The sequence below is a fragment of the Aedes aegypti genome, chromosome 1, assembly GCF_002204515.2.
Source record: "Aedes aegypti strain LVP_AGWG chromosome 1, AaegL5.0 Primary Assembly, whole genome shotgun sequence".
NCBI classification, from domain to species: domain Eukaryota; kingdom Metazoa; phylum Arthropoda; class Insecta; order Diptera; family Culicidae; genus Aedes; species Aedes aegypti.
Window position 1 is genome coordinate 69923526 of NC_035107.1, and position 14323 is coordinate 69937848.

At 39.8% G+C, this 14323-nt stretch overlaps 4 protein-coding genes across 8 annotated transcripts in view; all 4 read left to right on the forward strand.

The window, feature by feature from the left end:
* Nucleotides 1-14323, forward strand: part of LOC5578628 (serine-rich adhesin for platelets) — a 550189-nt gene that overhangs the window by 530946 nt on the left and 4920 nt on the right. The window lies entirely within an intron of this gene.
* Nucleotides 5255-5771, forward strand: LOC110674832. The gene has a single exon (XM_021839301.1). It carries the CDS (start codon nucleotides 5306-5308, stop codon nucleotides 5762-5764), a length of 459 nt encoding a protein of 152 aa, XP_021694993.1. The 5' UTR covers nucleotides 5255-5305; the 3' UTR covers nucleotides 5765-5771.
* Nucleotides 6689-7825, forward strand: LOC5578630. The gene has a single exon (XM_001657004.2). The coding sequence runs from the start codon at nucleotides 6812-6814 to the stop codon at nucleotides 7748-7750; it is 939 nt and encodes a 312-aa protein (XP_001657054.2). The 5' UTR covers nucleotides 6689-6811; the 3' UTR covers nucleotides 7751-7825.
* LOC5578631 lies at nucleotides 9328-10794 on the forward strand. Its single transcript, XM_001657005.2, has one exon. The coding sequence runs from the start codon at nucleotides 9778-9780 to the stop codon at nucleotides 10726-10728; it is 951 nt and encodes a 316-aa protein (XP_001657055.1). The 5' UTR covers nucleotides 9328-9777; the 3' UTR covers nucleotides 10729-10794.

Below are 14323 nucleotides of genomic sequence, written 5' to 3' on the forward strand. Positions count from 1 at the left end.
TACATTTTTCAGTGATTTTTCCAATCACAAGGTCAAAAGCAGTAACGGTTTGACTAAAGTGACTTATAAATGACATAACTAAACATTTTGAAGGAATAGATTCATGGTATCTTCAGCAAAGTTGTAGATTTTAACGGGATGAACAAGTTTGCTCAAGACAGTTTTTTTTTGTTGGGCTGTCAGATTTTGAGATAAATAGTTTTGAATTTTTCGTCGAAAATTACACTTTAGTTAAACCGTTATAACTTATAAACTTGTGATTGTAAAAATTATATAAAAATATATGTTAAAATTCAAGTTATATCTGATGTTCTGTGAAAATTTTATTCAAATCGGTCCATAAAAAACTAAGATCTAGCTTACCAAAGTTGGTCATTTTGTATGGAAAATCGAAAAAGTTGCAAATGTTTTGTCCAATACTGTATATTGCCTCGAAGAGGTTGTCTTTCTGGAGCTTATACATTTCTCAAAACCTTATTCAAACAGACTCAAGTAAGAAAAAAGTATACAACTTAACTTTATCGATTCTACGTGTTTCACAGGCGAAATTCTACACGTTTCGCTCTAAACAAATTCGATTTTTCACTTTTAGAACGTTTAATTTCCGGATTTACAAAACGACGAAAGTAAGATTTTTAACTTTCGCAACCTAACCACTACTTTCGCCGCTCCGCTGTATGGAGAGATAAAGTGACTTAACCACGAATCAAAACAAAACACTACTTGAGTCGATTTTACACTGGTAGAAAAACGTCACAAGTAACTGAACAAAACGGCTTATCATTTTGTCATACAAAATTTGTGGGAAATAATAGGAACTCCCTAGTTTTTGAACGCAAGCTCATTGTATGCAAAATTTAAGCAATGTACACGGCGAAAAAATGTCGAGAAGGTTATTCATTTTGAAACAGTTTTAAAAGACAGGTTGAGATTCTTCTGAATTAATTTTCTCAAAACCGTATTGAAGTTACTTACGTCGATTTGAAAAAGTAATCGAGATTTTGTTCCAAGCAGTCTAAACAACTTCTTTCGAAAGCTTGAATAACTGCTTTTCAAAAGCTTGGTGCGTTTGTTACAAATGTTCGAACAGCTTCTTGTAGTGACTTTGATAGCTTTGTTTCTAAAATTCAAATGACTTATCATCAGGCTTCCGAATTCTCACTCACTCTCACGATAATGGATTTATCCTTCACAGCAATTTTCAGCGATTAGCTGCCTTGAGATTTTATCCGTCTACAAAACAAAGCGTAAATAGATAATTGCACATTTCCGCAGCTGTGAGAAGTTTGTTTTCTCTTTCTCCGATCCATGGAGAACTTTTCCTGTATGCATCGTCACAAGCAGCAGTTGCTTTTATGCACCAAATTAACCACTCCTTTCGTCAAGTTGGTGTGGTAGTATGGTTAGCGTGCACGCATCGCGGTTGTTTTTAGCAATGTTCTAGGTTCGAATCCCGTCGCCGGCACTAGTTTTTGTTTATCCACATTGTGATAATTCTCGGGAGCAGTTGGTGAGCGAAAATATGATGGAGTGAAAAATATATTATCCCCGGAGTGGAGTGATTTTCGGTTATCCACCATCGTAGCTCCAGAGAAAATTAGTGTGAGCGATAAAAGATGTTCACGTGAGGAAGCGAAAAAAGCATTCTCCTTACGTGCGAAAAATCGTAGATTTCGCATCATTGATATGAAAATTCAGAACCCTGCTTATCATCAAATAGTGGACAGCTATCTCTCCAAGTCTGTACAACTTTTTGTAGAGTTTGCACAGCTTTTCCCAGTTGTTTATATTATTTCTCTCACAAACAGCTTCATTCAGCAAGATTAGGCAAACTTATCCCTATCAGATCTCACAAACAGTTTGAACAGATTAATTCCCGATTCAGATGTACGAATAGCCTTCGAACTACTTCCAAAAGTTTAAATATTTTTTATCGAACTCTACTTCCAGAAGCTTAGATTGCAAATTCTAGAAGTTTCGATTTCCAACAGAAACCAGCACAGTTTTGTTCTGATGTTCTGATATCAATACAGCTTCTTGAGAAGCCCGAAGCAGTTTGAATTGCAAGTTTGGATAGTTTTATCAGAAAAGCTTGAGCAACTTTTTTGGCATTCAGATGAGAAGTTTGAAGCCATCTTCTTCCAGAAGTTAGAAAAGCTGCTTCCAGAACTTTTGATAGCCTGGTCAAGTCCAATACATAGCTTTATTAAGATAGCTGTGCTGTATTTTCAAGAACAGTTCCATCCTAGCAAATAGGATTGTTCAAAGTGCCGATTCGTCCTGGGACTTACTTTCCTGTCTAGACCTGTTTTATTCACAAAAAAGCTGAGGCAACTACTTTCAACAGTTTGGACAGCTATTGCAAGCAATAGCTTAGCTCCATTAGCTTACAAGGGAAGGTCACGATGGTGTTACACGGGGTTTTCAACTGGACTATTTTTGTAAGATTCTACATGTCGAAATATGAAAAAACCCCAAAGCCTTTCGGGTGATGGACCAGTGGTGTAGTCAGGAGGGGCTCTGAAAGGGGCAATTTTGTACGTATATTATATTATAGAGCTAATTGGAAATTTGACAAAAATATTTTTTTTAGTACCGTAATTCGGGGTGTAGTTGATCAGTGGGGGGAAGTTGATCATTCCCGTACCCACATGTATGAACTGCCAAGAGAGCTATTATCCGTTTTCAATTATCACAAGTTGTGTCATATCGTATGACCTGATAGCTGCTCTTGATGTTTCTGAATTCGGTTCGTCGTTCAATATAGTTATGCCATGGAAAAACAGATTTTTAAGGAAATGTTCGATGAACTGTTAAAGGGTTCTACCCCAAACATTCGTCTATTGCCAAGGCTTTATAAAGATATAATTTAAACAAACTGTTTCGTACTTTCCATATATGTTCTGTGAACCCAGTTTTATATTTGCATTGAAGATAAAAAATCATTTTCAGAGATAAAAATGTTCTTTTTGTGAGCCAGTTGCCAATTTCAAAGAAAATTGCATACCTTTAGGCATTTTATTTGGTGTATTCTGGATTTCACAACATTTAATTCTAAAATTGACCGATTTATCAACAACTTGTAAGATTTTTGAGACTTGATTCGGGATCAGTGATCACAAATTTAGTAATTAGCATGTCTCTTTATTCTAGGAAACATGTCACAGTAATTGATCAACTTCACCCCGGAATCAAAAAGTCCACTTTTTGATTTCTGAAATATATTTTTGTTATTATGATAACAATTCGTAAAAATTTCGTTTCTATAATTCGATAAACATCCAACCAGTACAGGTTTTAAAAATATTTGGATGAGAATACATGCATCCTACTAGGAATTATAGAACAGAATCGCTCAAAAGTGATCAACTTCACCCCATTTTACGGTAATTATTGTGATGATAGTGAACAGAATTGACATTGATGTTTGTTTAAAATGTATTTTTCCATGCCATAGGCGCAAAAAGGATGGGTTCCTTGTTAGTATACTATTTCAATAAAACCAAATTTGTTTTGGTATCCATATTCCATGTTAGATACGCCAATGGCATAAAAATACATTTCAAACATACAATAATGACAATTCTGTTCATTACTATCGTAACAAATAGTGAGATGAATCTTTTTGACCAATTTTCAATTGACTCGATAATATTATATTCGTACAAAATCGACCCTTTCTGAGCCCCTCCTGGCTACACCACTGGTCCATCACCCGAAAGGCTTTGAAGTTTTTCATATTTCGACATGTAGAATCTAACAAAAATAGTCCGGTTGAAAACCCCGTGTAAAACCATCTTGACCTTCGCTTGTTAGGTAAAATGCTCGAATGATTGCTTCTTGAAGTTTGTACAGCTTCTTCCACTGCAATGGTCTGAACAACTGTTCTCGAAGGGTTGAAGAGCAGTCTTCCAATAGCAAGGTCAACTTTATCCAGGTGTTCGAAAACTTGCCAGCTTTTTCCCAAAGTTTAAAAAAATTCTATCAGAATCTTGAACAGGAAGCTTCCAAAGCACAGACAACGCATTTTTTTCTGGGATTTGGACATTCTTTTTCTTGAATTTGGACAACTTCTTCAATTTGTCCGGATTACTTCTCTGAAACACTTAAACAGCTGAATCTAGATTAATGAGCAACATGTTTGTAGCTTAAACAATTTCCTTTTGCAGTTTAAATAGCTTTTTCAGTAACGTATTTCGAAACAGAAAGAGCTTATATTGCTCCATCCAAATGTATATATATATCTTCTTTTAACTATTCGAACGAAAAAAAAAGAGAAGTAGCGCTTGTTACCTGCTTCCAAAAGCTTAGTCAACATCAAGTTTCCACAGCTGCCTCCAGAAGCTTTTGCTTTTGCCATGACAGCTTTTGTTTTCTGAAAGTATGACAGCTTTTGTTGTTTGTATACTTTTCCAAGGGTATGGATTACTTCTTTTATAAAGAGAGCAGTTCGAACGCTTTATCTATATCTAGAGGTAAAAGACAAAAATCCGTATATCTTCCTTCAGTTTGAACAGCTTCTTTCAAAAGCATGGATAATTTATTTCAGAAAAATCTGATCAGAAGCTCGGATAGCAATGACCTTCTCATAACAACATATTTGGAGGCTTGAAGAACAGTTTGAACAGTTCTTCTTTCACTAGCGAAGATTGCTTCTTCTAGAAGCACAGACAGCTTCCACTAGATTCATCAAATTTCCGAGAAGTTTATGCAGCTTTATTTCATGAACTGGCTAAACTTTTTACGTTGTTTTCAATGGCCAGTCCAAGCTTTTGAGAAAAGCAGTCCTTCTTTCTATACTATGGGAGTAGCTTCTTTCTATACTATGGAAAAATTGTACTGGAAGCCTTGACAGTTTCTGTTTCAATCTACAACAGCTGCTGGAACCAGTTGGAGTTGACAGTCTTTGAAACATTTAGAACTGCTTTTCTCAAAAGCTTGGACTGATTCTTTCAGCAGTTAGGCTAAGACAACAGTTTTGCTTTGAAGACGAACAATCTATAAGCTTACAATATCAGAATCACTAATAAACCGATGATCTTTGATAACACTCCTTTTACGATCAAACGTTATGGACTGATTGCTGCATTATCCAGATGAACAGGTCGTTCAAGACCGCTACTGTTTACTGACATCTGGTTCTTCAGTGTCTCAGGTGTTATTGGAATAGTGTACAATTTCTTTCCTTGCCCCTGATGCATGATTATTGAATCTGCAAATCCTGATAAATTGATCATCAGTAAACATGGCGTTGGATTCGATCTTATATAGGAAACAGATCAACCGTAGATGACTCTTCAGTTTGATGTCATCCACAATGTCTCCTTTCGACCTGATCATCGTTCTTCTCGCTTTGCCGATTATTCTGGTTAACTGCTACCCACGTCCGGACGAAGATCCCTCCAAGAAGTGTGAAGACGAGCTCGTCAAACTGAAAGCGGCCATTTCAACTGTGTCAAGTTCCCAACCAGTTAACAACGATCTTCTTCCCAATTTGACCAAGTGTCCGAAGTTGATCATGACTAGCGCGATGTTGAAAGCCGTAGCTCATGGTATGATGGCCCTGAAAGATCGAGGCGTAACCAACATGGAGGCGCAGCTGCTGCGGGAGTCATTCGAGGAAAAGCTAAACGATATCGCCAAGAACAAGGAAATCTTCGATCAGACCCAGGGACAAATGGCGGAAAAGATCAATAAGCTCCAGGCGGAACTGACCAAAGTGCAGAAGGAAATTAGGGAACAGACTTTATTAATAAAACATTAAAATAATAGTTATTTATATTGTTATTTTAAAACCCACTTTTCCCACAATTTTAGCTGTATTCATACATAGCAATTCAACATATCCTTAGCAAAAAATCTGGTTTTGTTGCGGTTTATGACTCATTTTTTGGTTTCAAGTCAGTTATATAACCATGATTAAACCACTTGATAGTGCTTTTGAACAATGGGAATTCGATTGTCTCTCTTTCTTTTTCAAAATGTTCTGAGTCGGGCAGAAAAAATCTGTCGTGTGCCATCTGTCAATGTAAAACACTTCAAGATAAAGCACAAGTAATTTTTCAGTATTTAGGGATCCTGGACCATACCGGAAATTTGACTCAGACTCGTTGCCACAAGGCTTAGGAAGATTTCTGTATTTTGTAATGAGAACCAGTTGTTGTAATGAATCTAAGCAGAAGACAGTTTTGTCCTATCTAAACATAGAACACTACAGCAATACAAGCTGTTTGTGAAACGACCTTTCAAACCAACTTTATAACTTCTTAAATGTGTCATGCGAAAGACTTGTGCGAAACGTCAAGATCCTTTTGCTCTTAAGTCAGCTTAAAACTGTCTTAAAGCAAAAGTGAATTTAAAAAATTGTAATGAAACCAAAACTGTTACTAAGGAAGTAAACTCGTAGAATAATTCCCGCAGAAGCTCAAAATGTGGATCGTCTGCCACTCCGCTTCTTGAAAGGTGCAATGATCAATCAACTATCATCGTAGCGATATGCATCAATAGCTGCCTTTACCAGAGGAGCCTATTGTGTAATAAAACCAATCTTGTTTGCTGATAACTGATACTTTACTGTCACAAGTGTTTTGTGTCAAGGACTGTTTACTCGAAGTAAACTAATTCTTATGGTGGAAGTTGGTTTCACTTTAATTGAAGAGGAGACGTGTATGATCTCTACTGTTTTCTCTTATATATGATCGTATGATCTGCAAATCCGGCTCTATTGATTACTGATCAATATTCAGTTGCAGTCGACCTTTACAGGCAACAGATCAACCAAAAACGACTCTTCAGTTTGACATCAACCACAATGTCCCCTTCCAAGAAGATCCTCGTTCTTCTGCTTTTCCCGATCCTTCTGGTGTCCAGTCACCCAATTCCAGCCGAAGATCCCGCCAAGCAGTGTAATCTGAGTGAAGATGACCTCACCAAACTGAAAGCGGCCATCTCAAGTGCTTCAAGCGCCAAAGCAGCGAACGAAGACATCCTGCCCAGTACAACCCTGGCTGCGTGTCCTATGTTGAAGAATTTCACAGAAATGTTGAAAACCGTGGCCACCGATATGGAGGTCCTGAAAACGCAAGGAGTCTCCAACATGGAGGTCCAGCTACTGCGAGAATCGTTCGAAGAGAAGCTGAACGACCTCGCCAAGAACAAGGACATCTTCGAGCGGCAGGCGAATCAGGACACCTCCAAGGCCGAAGGAGAGATGGTGGAGAAGATCAACAAGCTGCAACTGGAGATGGCCAAACTGCAGGAAGAGATCGAGGAGCAGACCAAGCAGATGTACGTCGACATGATCGAGTACATATTCGAGAGGCTGAAAATGAACGATACGGAGGCGATCGACAGCTACGCGCAGATCGTGATGAAAACCAAGATGCACGAGCTGATCATGAAGCTTAAAACGGATCGGTTGGTGCTGTGGGAGATGGTTAAGTACGTGGAAGGTAAAAAGAATAAGTGGGTGGGCCGGAAGGTGCTCAACACGATCCTCGATCAGGTCAACAAACTGAAGCTTTACAAACCGGAAGAGGTGGAGATCGGGAAGAACTCGTTGGTGGTCGTGTGGTGTTGGAAGTTTAACTCCGAAACGGTCTACGGGACGACGGACGAGGATCAGAAGTCGTTCCACCTGGCGAAGCTGTTCTTCCCGAAAGAGAAGGGCTGCAAAGAGTGTGCAGATGTGAAGAGCCGAACCATGTGCAACAATGACTATCCGAAGGTCATGGTGAAGGCTTTTGGTTAGGGGAGATTGGTTGGGAAGTGCAGATCGGTGAATTGTTTGCTAAACCTTTCAATAAAACTTGGGAAATATGATAAAGCGTGTTTTGTTCTATCTGGATCTTCAAAATTTTGTATTCTGGAAGAATTATGCTTAATAGTATTGTACAGAAACTTGTTTTGGTGAGATTTTTGATGAACTATAGACAACTTCTATAGAATAGCTTCTCCTAGACGCCTGGACTGCTCTTATTTGAACCATCGACAGTTCTTATCAGAAAGTTGAACTTCTACGTCCAGTAACAGTCTTCAACAGCTTCTTCCAGAAGCATATAAACTTCCCCTTCTGAGAGAAGCCTTCCTCAATATGGTTCGACAAATTTCTCCAGATGCCTCGACAGTTTCTAAGCAAGCGTAGACAGCTTCTACCAGAAGCGTAGACTACTTCCCACAGAAGCGTACATAGCTTCTTCCGGAAGCATAGACAGCATCACCCAGAAACAGATAACTTCCTCCAGAAGCGAAGACAGCTTCTTCCTACAGCTTCTTCCGGATGTGTAAACAGCTTCATTCGGAAGTGTAGACGGCTTCTCTCAGAAGGGTAGACAGCTTCTTCCGGAAGCGTAGTCAGCTTCTTCCGAAAGCGTTGATAGCTTCATACGGAAGCCTGGACAGCTTCTTACAGAAAGGTAGACAGCTTCTTCCGGAAGCATAGATAGCTTCTTCCGGAAGCGTAGCTAGCTTCTTCCGGAATCGTAAACTTCCTACAGAAGATTGAACGGCTTTCTACAGATGCTTGAACATCTTCCTACAGAGGCTTGAACAGCTTCCTACAGAAATTTGAACAGCTTACTACAGAAGCTTGTACAGCTTTCTACAGAAGCTTTTACAGCTTCCTACCGAAGCTTGAACAGCTTTCTACAGAAGCTTGACAGCTTCCTACTGAGGCTTGAAGAGCTTAACAGCTTCCTACAGAAGATTGAACAGCTTTCTACAGATGTTCGAACAACTTTCTACAGAAGATTGAACAGCTTTTTACTGGAGCTTGAGCAGCTTTCTACTGAAGCTTGAACAGCTTTCTACAGAAGCTTGAACAGCTTTCTACAGAAGCGTACACAGCATCCTGCAGAAGCATCGTAGCTTCCTGCAGAAGCGTCAAAAGCTTCCTGCAGAAGCGTAGACAGCTTCCTGCAGAAGGGTGGGCAGCTTACTACAGAACCGTTAACAGCTTCTTGCAGAAGCGTAGACAGCTTCATGCAGAAGCGTAGAGAACTTCCTGTAGAAGCGTAGACAGCTTCCTGCAGAAGCATAGACAGCTTTCTGCAAAAGCGTAGCCAGCCTCCTGCACATGCGTCGACAACTTCCTGCACATGCGTCGACAACTTCCTGCAGAAGCTTGTACAGCTTCCTACAGAAGCTTGAACAGGAACAGAAGCTCAAACAGCTTCCTACAGAAGCTCGAAAAGCATCCTACTGAAGCTTGAGGAAAAGCTAACAGAAGCTTTATCAGCTATCTACTGTAACTTGAACAGCTTTCTACAGAAGCTTGAACAGCTTCCTACAAAAGCTTGAACAGCTTCCTACAGAAGCGTAGACAACTTCTTACAGAAGCGTAGACAGCTTCCTACTGAAAGGTGGGCAGCTTCCAGTAGAAGCGTGGACAGTTTCCTACAGAAGCGTCGAAAACTTCCTGCAGAAGCATCAACAGTTTCCTGCAGACGCGTCGATAGCTTCCTGCAGAATCGTAGACAGCTTCCAGCAGAATCGTAGACAGCTTTCTGTAGAAGCATAGGCAGCTTCCTGCAGAAGCTTAAACAGCTTCCTGTAGAAACGTAGACAGCTTTCTGCAGAAGCCGTTGTTGATAGAAATTTCATCATTGTTGCTTCTGTTTGTCTGTGGATGATCAATGGACATGACGACACCTTTCATCATCAATTTACAATGTACGTCAAGATCAACCCGTCGACAAACAGAAAACACTTGTCATTGCAAACTATAAGTGATTGATCCGCTTGGGAGCTTTAGCTGTTAGTTCATGTCGTTCGCTCGCAATGGAAACATCTCTTCCAATCACCGTTGTTTTCCTAATAGTTCTGATCACAGGAGCTCAAACCAAACCCACTCAAGGTTCATGTACTTTAACCGATGAGGACATTTCCGACATCAAAAGTGCCGTCCAGAAGGCGTCCAAGGCAGCCGTGAACGATATCGTGCTAGATCCAACCCTAATCGACAAATGTCCAATGTTGGAAAAAATCACCGCAAGCCTCAAATCGGTGGCCACGGAGATAGTCCAGATGCGGGATTCCGCCATTTCCACCGATCAGGTCGATCAGCTGAAGCAGAACTTCGAGGACCAGGTCAACCAAATCGTGAAGAGTCGCGACATCTTCGAGAAGCAATCCGGTACGCAGGCGACGAAGGAGCATGGCGAAATGCTGGAGCGGATGACGGCGCTTCAGGTCAAGGTCACCGAGCTGGAGCAGCAGATCGCCAAACAGACGGCCAGCATGTACGAAGACATGGCCGAGCTGATATTCCAGCGGCTGCAGATGAACAGTACCGAAAGCGTCCGAAGCTACACCAAGCACATGATGGAGGAGAAGTTGGAGGAGTTGATGAACAAACTGGAGACGAACTACCGGATCTACTTGGGGGCGTTGCGGTTCCTGAATCACATGAATGATCAGGAACTGATCGGTAAGGTATTCGATGGAATTCTGAAGCGGCTGGGAGATATGAAGGCGGACAGTGATGACGTCAAGGAGAACGGCAGGAACCTGCTGGTGAATCTTCTTTGCTGGACGGTGAACAACGACTTTTTGGGAAAGAAATATAAGGAGAGACAAGTCGATCTGTACAGGATGGCGCTCAAATTTTACCCAAAAACGTATGAAAAGGCAGCGAATGAGGCGGATGTTCGCAGCCGCCAGTTTTGCGAGGAAAATTTTCCGGCCAATTTGATCACGTGGTTCGCCGTGTCATGGAATGATAGGGGTTGAAATTGCTGTTTCTTGTTGTATATTTTTCATGGATGAATAAATTTGGACGAAGCTTGACAAATTGAGTCTTTGAACTGCGTTACCTTAGTTTTTTCTTACTAATGGGAAACATCGAAGCATACCACGTTGTACCTATAGCCTAATCAGAGTGGCCGAAAAACCATGTTCCGACATTATCTTCACGTCTCATTTCATATCATTTCATTGAAATCAATAAACGATCCACAGGTTATACTTGTTTTCTTCATTCTATTCCATTCAAGGCTTAACAAATCAAGCGCAATTTTGTATGCAGATGAGGATTTTTTCAGCGTCCAGGTTGACATTCAATCGAATAGGTAGATCATCGAACTTATCGATTATCTGCCAAATGACGCAAGCCAGACGTTAGATCGTGTCTAACAAAATGTAAGTTTGACTATTACAGCCATTAGCTATCGTAGAATGTGGGATTCTCAAATATTTGTAAACATGTCACTTGGTGAACAAAAACCGAGCGTTGATCAATTGTCAGCAGACAGAAAGAGACCAAACGTCAGATCGTTTGATCCCTACCAGAAAGTGAACACGACAGTCATGGGCATTAAACGCAATAAATTGCTTTTGAGTTAATGAAGAAGTTCCATTTCGCACAAGTGCGTTTCGCATAACGCAGCCCACAGACGACTCAGACTGTTTGACGAACATTGACTCCATCCCCAGGTTTAGGCTCATGTTGGTGTTACGTTTGACCGTGTGTGGTGCTGCTTGACGAACTAATTTGACAGTTTGTAAAACATGTTTGACGGTTGACGCATCGGTCGGCCAAAATCAAACGAGTTTGATTTTATTCAAACCGCTGGTAGGCGGAGCCAAGTGTTTGACGATCTGATCGTACTAGTAGTAGTTTTGACGCCTTATTGAGTGGTGATTCACATTGCGTTAACAACGCTGCATTTGTCGCGTTTTTGAGTTAATTCCGTATATTCCATTAACGATTTTTTTCAATTGTAATCCATCATCGAACGATTTCATTTGAAAATTTATCTGATTTGTTTTTTCATATGTATAATCAGGACTTCCACAAGTATTTCAAACTGTACAGTAATTCCTCCGGGGATTCCTCCAGAGATTTCTTCAAAAATTCCGAAAAGATTACACAAAAAACCCCTGTTTTATACCAGAACTAGTTGCAGGAATTTATTCAGGATTTTGATAAGGGGTTCTACTAGAAATTCTTCCATCGCGATTTCACCGGGATTCCCTCTACAATATTTTTTTTCACGGATTCTAACAGGAATTCCTCCAGAGATTCTAGCAATAATTCTTCCTGAAAATCCTTCAACAAATCCACCTCAAGGGGTTCTACCAGTATTCTCTACAGGTCAACTCCGGAAATTTTTACTAGGAGTTCCAACAAAGGATTTCTCAACGATTCCAACAGGGATTCCATCAAAAGTATTTCCAGGCATTCTCTTTGGGATTCGACAACGTATTCTTCCAGGAATGTAACCAGAGGATCCTCTTTGAATTCCACCAGAAATTCCTTTAGGGAAACAACCTGGAGTTCCTTCAATAATTTCACCCAGAAGTTCCGGAAAGTATTTCACAAGGATTTTTTCCAAAGAATACTTCAGAAATTTCTTGTTAACTTCCATAAACGCTTTCACCACGAATTTCTCCAGGGGTTCCTTTCGTATTTCTTCTACGAAATTTCACTGAAATTTATTCAGATTTTCCGCTAAGGGGTTTCATCTGGAAATACTTCAACGATTCCACCAGCAATTACTCTAGGGATTCCACTAGGAATTCCTTCAGACATTCTACCAGTATTTTTCAGAAATTTGACCAAGAAATCTTCCAGATATTCTTTCAGGAATTTCTGTTAGAATTTCAGCATCAATTTTATCAGGGATTAAGAATTTTCTCCGGCGATTTCAACAGGAAGTTTTCCAAAGACTCCACCAGTATTTTCACAAAAAAAAAACTTTCACGAATTTTACCAACATTTCCTCTGGGGATATTTGATGAAATACATGAAAGAAATTATTTCCAGCGGAATCTCTTAAGGAAAAGATACCGCTTGAGATACAACTCGGGATTTCACCTGTAAATTCTACAAACATTTACCCAGGATTCTCTTTACAAGTTCCGATAATATTTCCTCAGAAATTTCAGATTCCTGAAAAAAATCATGGTCGGATCCCGGTCGGAAAACAGAATCTCCTTGAGAATTCCGGAAGAAATCCCTAGATAAAATACTTTGAAGGAGGTTTGGTGGAATCGCCGAACGAGTACTTGGTGTAATCCTTAAGAATATTCCTACTGGAGCCTATTAAGTAATTCCTGGAAGAATTCCAAAGAAAATACTAGGGGTATACCTGTAGGCCAATTCCGGCGTATTTTCTTCGAAGAAAAAAAAAAACTTTTCTTTCAGGTGAGTAATGAAAGAAAATTTCTTCTCTTCGAAGAAATTGTTTGTCGGAATTCACCTACTGAAAGAGATATTTGTGAAACTTCTGGTAGAATTGGAAATATAAAATTTGTAATTCATGGTGGAATTCTATTTGGAATTCCTGGTATAACCTCTGTAAGAATACCAGGGGTTTTCTCTGGAAGAAATAGTAGTGTGACCTCTGGAAACAATCCTGATAGAATCTCTTAAGGAACTCTTAGTGGAATTATGCATAACTTTCCCAAGTTCAATCGCTGAGAGTATTCCTAGTGAAATATCAGATGGATTTACTGATGGAATCCTCAATTAAAATACTTGTGGAATCCCTGGCGAAATTCCTTACGGAGTTCCTGTCAGACTTCAGGGTGAGATCATTGGTAGATTCTCTGGTAGCTTTGGAAGTATCTCTGGAAGGATCCCTAAGCAGTCTGTTGAAGGAATCTCTATAGAAATCTCTGGTGAAGCTTATACAAAATGGTGGAGTAATTAGCGATGAAGTATTTGGAAAGATTCTTGTAAATTCCGGGGAGAAACTCCTGGGAGAATTTCTCGAAAATTTCAAGGAAAGGAATTTTCGAAGGAATTTCTATATAGATGAGTTACTAAAGAAATTCTTGGTGAAAACTCTCAAGGGATTCCTGATGGAATACTTGGAGAAATTACTTCTTCAGAAGAATTCTTAAAGGAATCGCTGGAGAAACTCCTGGTGGAATTGCTTATTATTAAATTTCTGAAAGAATACCTGAGTAAATCAGTGAAGCTCTAGAAAAATCCTGGTTTAATCTCTGAAGTAGTTCCTGGAGGAATTTCTGAAGAATATTTTAGGGTACTTCTGAAGATTAGTTTTTGGAATTCCTGATGAAAATAAAAGAACACTTTCGATAGGAATTCATGTAGAATTCTTTGTAGAAATTCTTGTAATCTTTTTAGGGGAACTCTTAAAGTCTTTTTACGGGAACTTCTGAAGGAACTCCTAGCGGAATTCCTGGAGAAACGCCTGGTGGAACTTTCAGGGGTAACTCCTGGACAAACTTGTAGAGGATCCGAAAACACTTCCAAAAAGCTGGTGAAGGAACATTTAGGGGAACTGACGGATTAACTTCTAGAAGAGTATCTTCAGAACTGGAGAAATTGTTGGAACTCCTAGCAGAATTTCCGGAA

Excerpts from the sequence above, each read along its gene's own strand:
- LOC5578631 (XM_001657005.2), top strand. The coding sequence starts at position 9,778 with ATGGAAACATCTCTTCCAATCACCGTTGTTTTCCTAATAGTTCTGATC.
- LOC5578630 (XM_001657004.2), top strand. The coding sequence starts at position 6,812 with ATGTCCCCTTCCAAGAAGATCCTCGTTCTTCTGCTTTTCCCGATCCTT.
- LOC110674832 (XM_021839301.1), top strand. The coding sequence starts at position 5,306 with ATGTCATCCACAATGTCTCCTTTCGACCTGATCATCGTTCTTCTCGCT.